Source organism: Psittacula echo (genome assembly GCF_963264785.1).
Source record: "Psittacula echo genome assembly, chromosome: 6".
Classification (NCBI taxonomy): Eukaryota; Metazoa; Chordata; class Aves; order Psittaciformes; family Psittacidae; genus Psittacula; species Psittacula echo.
This window is the reverse complement of record NC_137743.1, coordinates 64,628,852-64,634,851: the sequence shown is the minus strand read 5'-3', so window position 1 is coordinate 64,634,851 and position 6,000 is coordinate 64,628,852. Positions and strand designations below refer to the sequence as shown.

Sequence of the window (6,000 nt, the reverse complement as noted above, 5' to 3'; positions counted from 1 at the left end):
TTGAATTTTACTGTACATCTTCACCCAACTGTCATGATAATAGCTTAAGCCTTCCTGAATAAACCAGTGGAATATGAACATGTAAGCAGAAAGATTGGTTGTCATTCTGATAACATCTGTAACAACTCAGAAAAACTGCCATAAGGCCATAGTGGTATTTGGTAAAGTGAACAGTCATGAACTTTAAGCTTTACATATTATAGGCTTCTGAAGAGTAAATTTAGCCCCAATGCAGAGACAGACATAACAGTTAGTGACATTTTTCAAGTACATCTTTGATAAGTTGTTTCTGCAGACATGGTATTCATCACCTTCTGAGTCTCTGCTCATAAAGTTAACTAAACAGCTGTTTTTAAGGTTTTGTAAATTGTTTCTTGAAGCAATTGGAACATCCTCCAAAAGGCTACCTGAATGTTATGGCATGTATTTGTCTTATTCTCTGAGAGTGTCTCCCCGTTCTTTTTGTTGACATGTTTGGTGTTGCATATTTTGTTTCTGAAGATAGTCATCAAAATGTGAAGTTGCATGAGTATTTCTTAGACTGCCAAATAGGCCTCTGCTTGTTGGTAGGCATGGTGGACTGGTCACTGATGTGTAGATGTGCTGAAAAATGTGTATCATATTTAGCTTGTAAAGGACAGCCCCTTTTTTATTTGGTTTTAAGATAGAAGTTGTTCTAATGGCTGTAGATCTTGCTCTCTTCACACTCTAAAAAGAGTTTGTGTAATTATCTAACCATTTTAGATAATACTTGTGTGTAGACTGATTACATATAGCTGCACATATTAACTGTAGTTTGTATCACTCAATACAGAAAAGGTAGATTTTATATAAGTGCAGTCCTCAGAATCTGTTACACCACATACAGTATTGGCTAATATACCATATAGGAGAGTTTTCTGGGGGGGAAACCTACTATTTAACTTTTCACTGTTACCACCTTGGCATAGGAAAAAGCCCCTGCTAGTCAGAACTTTCCTTGGCTTTAAAAAAAACTTTAAACAGACATGGCTGCTTGCACTAAGGAAATCGCTGTGAGTTTTCAGCGTAAAGAAGCAGATAATACCCACCCCCCTCCACAATTTTATTTCTGAAAAAGAGTTGTAAGCTAAAGGTACCAGATAATACTTGCGTTACTTACTTTAGCTCTTAGGTGTACAAATAAAGTTTATGGAAAAGGATCTTGGTGACCTTTCTTTCAAGAGATATTGCTCACCCTTTCGGCTGGTGCATGTTCCCTTGGTGTTGAGAGCAACAGATGTCATCCAGCTTCTGAAGGAAAAGTACCTTTTAAGAGACAGCTGCTTCTCAGTCCAGGCATGGCTGGGCAGATCTTCAGGGTCACCATTTGAGAATAGTGAATCATTAAGATGCCACAGATGAAGTTATTACTACTTTAATAAATAAGGGGAGACTTTGCATTCTTGGGTTTTCTGTTCTGGAGAAAAAACATTTCTGTGTTTTCCTTAAGTGCTTTGTGTCTGACAGGAAAAACATCTGATTTTTTTTTTTTATAGCCATTTAATAGGATATAACAGAATCACGATTGTTAGAGTTGGAAGAGACCTCTGGAGATGATCTAGCCCACGCCTCCCCCCCCCCAAGGCAGGGCCACCTAGAGCAAGTTACACAGGAATGCATCTAGGCTGGTTTTGAATGTCTCCAAAGAAGGAGACTGCACAACCGCCCTGGCAGCCTGTTCCAGTGCTCTGCCACCCTCAACAGAAAGAAGTTCTTCCTCATGTTGAGGTGAAACTTCTGCTTTAGTTTATGGGTACCACTTAAGGAGTCTATCACCATCCTTTTGGTGCCCACCTTTGAGATATTTAAATGCATTAATGAGATCCCTTCTCAGTCTCCTCTTCTTTAGACTAAACAGGCCCAGCTCCTGCAGTCTCTCCTCGTAAGAGATGCTCCAGACTCCTGATCATCCTTGTGGCCTGCTCTGGACTCTCTCCAGTAACTCCTTGTCTTTGTTGTACTGAGGAGCCCAGAACTGGACACAGTACTCCAGATGTGGCCTCAGCAAGGTGGAGCAGAGGGGGAGGATCACCTCCCTTGACCTGCTGGTCACAGTCTTCCTGATGCACCCCGGGATACTATTGGCCCCTCTGGTCTCAAGGGCACACTGCCCAGCTCATAATCCACTTCTCATCCACCAATACTCTATCTCATCTCTTTACTAGGCTGTGCAAAGATGCCTTTTTTTATGTCTTTTATCATGGTAAAGAGTATTTGCTAAGAAATCGGAAGCTGTTATAGCTCAGCTGAAAAAGTAGGGTTTTGAAGTCTGTGCATACCCTTGACTGGCTGATTTTGAGGAAGAGATGGCTTGTGTAACGTCAGGTTGCATGTCCATGAGAATTTAGCTTCTGCTAGAAAATTGTTAAAAAATAAATCTTCCTCAACCGATATGAAGTTGACCTAAAAGTGTTTCTGTACTTGGTGTCCGTGGCACGTGTTTTGAGGGGGGGCTGCAGGGGCAGCCTCCGTGAGGAGAGGCAGGGGCTGCCTGGCGCTGGACACAGCCGTTTCTGCACAGCTCTAGTGGACCCACTCTACGGCACGGCTGAGCCCCTCAGCCAAGATGATGACATCTGTAGGAAAACACACCCAGAAAGGGCAAAATGCCACATGTCAGCATGAGGAAAAAAGTGTGAGAAGCAGCCCTGTGAACGCCCAGGTCAGTGGAGGAAGAAAAGGAGGAGAGGCTCCAGGCACTGGAGGAGAGATTCATCAGAAGCCTGTGGGACAGGCCATGGTGCAGCACGTATTTCCCTGCAGCCCGTGGAGGAGTATACCAGAGCAGGTATCTGCTTGGCAGCATGTGGAGAGCACCATGCCAGAGCAGGTGGATATTCCTTGAAGGAACTTGGCATATGGATTGCTCACACTGGAGCGGGCTTACCTTGAAGCCCTGCAGCCTGTGAGAAGGACCCATGCTTGAGAAGGGGAAAAATGTGAGGAGGAAGGGGTGGCAGAGAGCAACTGCAGTGGTGTGACCCCAGCCACTCCATTCCCTGAAACACAGCACTACATAGCTGTGTTAACACATTTCTTTTTCACAGTAAGTTGTGTTTTAACTTAATGTTTAGGCTAGGTAAAGCAGGACTTGTTTCTCCTTTTGTCTTGTTGTGAGGTTTGTATTAAGATGAGTTGACAAACTGTGTGCAAATTTTAGCTTTCTCCCCATGACCCTTTTGTTTTTTTCTTTACATCATAATTTATATCTGTTCTCCATGTCATTAGTGGTACCTAATTTTCTATGAAGTATCTGACAATTAGTTCTCCTACTTCCTGCTGCAGGGCTTTAGAATTAGAAAAGAGGCAAATGATGACTGTGCCAGAAGCTTTTATTTGGGTATTTTCATTGCTGTTGCCCTCTATTCTCTGTTTCTTTTTTTTTTCCTCATGTTCTCCTAGGATCTTCTTGCTCAAGAGCCTAAAAGAATTTAAAGTTTACAGAATGAAAAGATGGCACAGGCAATGCTGGTACCGCCAGGATCTGACAGCTTCTTCTATTTCACCAAAGAATCTCTTGCAGCTATTGAAAAACGTATTGCTGATGAAAAGACTCATGACAAAGACGAGCATAAAGATGATGGTGGTCATGAGGAAGATCACCCAAAGCCAAGTCCTGACTTAGAGGCAGGAAAGACACTGCCATTTATTTATGGTGATATTCCTCCAGGAATGGTATCTGTGCCCCTGGAGGACCTGGATCCATATTATATCAATAAAAAAGTAAGTATTTTATATTAAGAGTGTAATTAGAACAGTCCTGTTGAACTATAAAGTGATAAATGGTCTGTTTTGGAGGTAGTCAGAAGCCCTGGTTGAAAGTATTATGCAGTATGTGATATCATCTTAATTACTTTGAATACACTAAATGTGACTGTAACTCTTCTGCTTAATAAGCTTTTCTTTTAATGTCTAAAGTTTCCTTATGATGATAGTTTGAGTTAGTGGATTTGATTTAGATGTCCTAAATCTCTTCAAATCTGATTGAATGCAGATGCATTTGAAAATTTCCTCTCTGTCTGCCTACTCTGTTCCTGGGGTGTCTAGGAAACATAGACAGTACCTGAGATCTATTTCAGTAAGGTAATCTTTGGAAATAGCACTCATTCAGTCATCTGCCAAAATGGTAAATTGTCAAACTTTCCTTGAAATCTCATAGAAATACTTGTTTTATAAAAAGTTAACTATTAAACACTGTCTGGCTAGGGAGGGGCATAAGTAAAAAGAATAATTATTGTCATCACGCATATGCCAGCTTCATATGATGTGATTTAAGTGGGTTGGTAAGAGTTTGTGTCACAAATTTGTTTTCCTAGAATTTGCTTCAGAGCCACTGCAACTGTTCTGAGTCTCGTGGGGAAGATTTGGTTTTTCTGGCCAGTTACGTTTTTCCTGATGGTTTTTAATACCAGCTCCCCAGCAAGTAATTGCTCCCTGGACTGTCCCATGAGGAACATGAAGACAGTACACTAGCAGGATAATTTGAGGTCATATGACCTCAATAATAATATGTTACAGAGCAAGGAGTTTCTCCAAAGTCGCTACATCATTCCTCTTAGAATGACTTTATATCTGCATGGATGAGAAGTTTTCCCATAAATCTCATATAAATGGTGTGGTTTTGTTTAATGTAAAAGAGGACTTGTGGCTTAGTATCAGTTCAGCAAAATAGTGTAAAAATAACATTAATGTGAGTAGCCCCACACTCAGTTCTCACATGGGACTGAGTGTAAGGACTAAAACTGTGTACTTTGTGTCTTAATATTTGGTTAATGTTACAGGCCCAATATAGACCTGAAGACAAAATATGAACTTATATATATGTACTGCAATGCGACTCAGTTTCTTTTGTAGATAAAATGAAAACAAAAGGAGAAAAGAGGACTTTGGCAAGTACAGATGAAGAAAATATGTTTTTATGTAGGCAGAAGTGGAATATAAGCAGTGAGTGGTTATTTTATTGTGTAAATCAATAAAATGCTTGCTGAATTAAAAACAGGACAGGTTCTTGAAAAGAAGTGCTAGATAATCAACAGATGAGCAACTTGCATACGAGTGACCTAAGAGCTCTATTATCTCTCTGTAAGAAGCAGCGAAGTTAAAGCAGTGGGATTTTTGTACAGCGTGTTGAAAACTAATAATCAGTTGTAGGTTTTTTTAGTTAGTTTAGGTTTTGTTGTTGCAACTGCATGAATACTACTGTCAAATTATCTATTTCTTTTACAATAGAATATCATTAGAAAACAGAGTAAATGTTACTACCTTTGTATTTCTGGATATTAGCCTTCTGAGAGAATAATCATAGGAAATAGATTGAATTGAGATTTAATTAGATGACATTTCATTTTGTCTCATAGTCAAAAAAAATGGTTGCATAAATGGTACAAGTGATAATTGTACATGCAGTAAAGGCAGTAAAGCCTTAGAAAGCCAAGTTCACCTCAGAAGCAGTTTCAAAGGACTGAAATAGTTGCTCGTAAGTGTCCCAAAAATGGTTGGTTAGGTGCTTTGCTTTGCTTTGCTTTGCCAACTTTGATCTGAAGTGCAGGTATTATAGCTGGGTTAATTTTAAATGTTAAATATGGCAAATTTTTAATGTAATTGCATAATCCTGGAAAAAGCTGAAATGCAGATTTTGTTTAAAAGCACAGACAGAGAGTATCTGGTGTTGATTTTTCATTGCTTATGTGAAAATTGAGTGATATTTGCCTGTAAAATTCTACTGATGTGTAAATGCAGCCTCTATAGCAAAGTTGCTAACAGGTGTCCTTAATTTCCTGTTTCCTGTCTCCTCTCTTTTTTCTGTTTGTTTTTGTTTGTTTGGTTGTTTTTTTTATAAGACTTTTATAGTATTGAATAAAGGGAAGACAATCTTCAGGTTCAGTGCCACACCTGCCTTGTACCTTTTATCTCCTTTCAATATTGTTAGAAGAATAGCTATTAAGATTTTGGTTCATTCATATCCTTTTCAAGTGGTTT

The 6,000-nt window shown here is 39.5% G+C and overlaps 1 protein-coding gene across 5 annotated transcripts in view; it reads left to right on the top strand.

The window, feature by feature from the left end:
* Positions 1-3,474: 3,474 nt before the first annotated feature.
* Positions 3,475-6,000, top strand: part of LOC308222548 (sodium channel protein type 2 subunit alpha-like) — a gene marked incomplete at both ends in the record, with an annotated part of 49,215 nt that continues 46,689 nt past the window's right edge. For 4 of the 5 annotated variants that reach the window (XM_080620740.1, XM_080620739.1, XM_080620737.1 and 1 more), the window contains 2 exons: positions 3,475-3,744; positions 5,862-5,978. In XM_080620740.1, the coding sequence (XP_080476866.1) occupies positions 3,475-3,744; positions 5,862-5,978 (387 nt within the window). The remainder of the gene's footprint in view (positions 3,745-5,861; positions 5,979-6,000) is intronic. The other variant, XM_080620741.1, reaches the window with a different exon arrangement.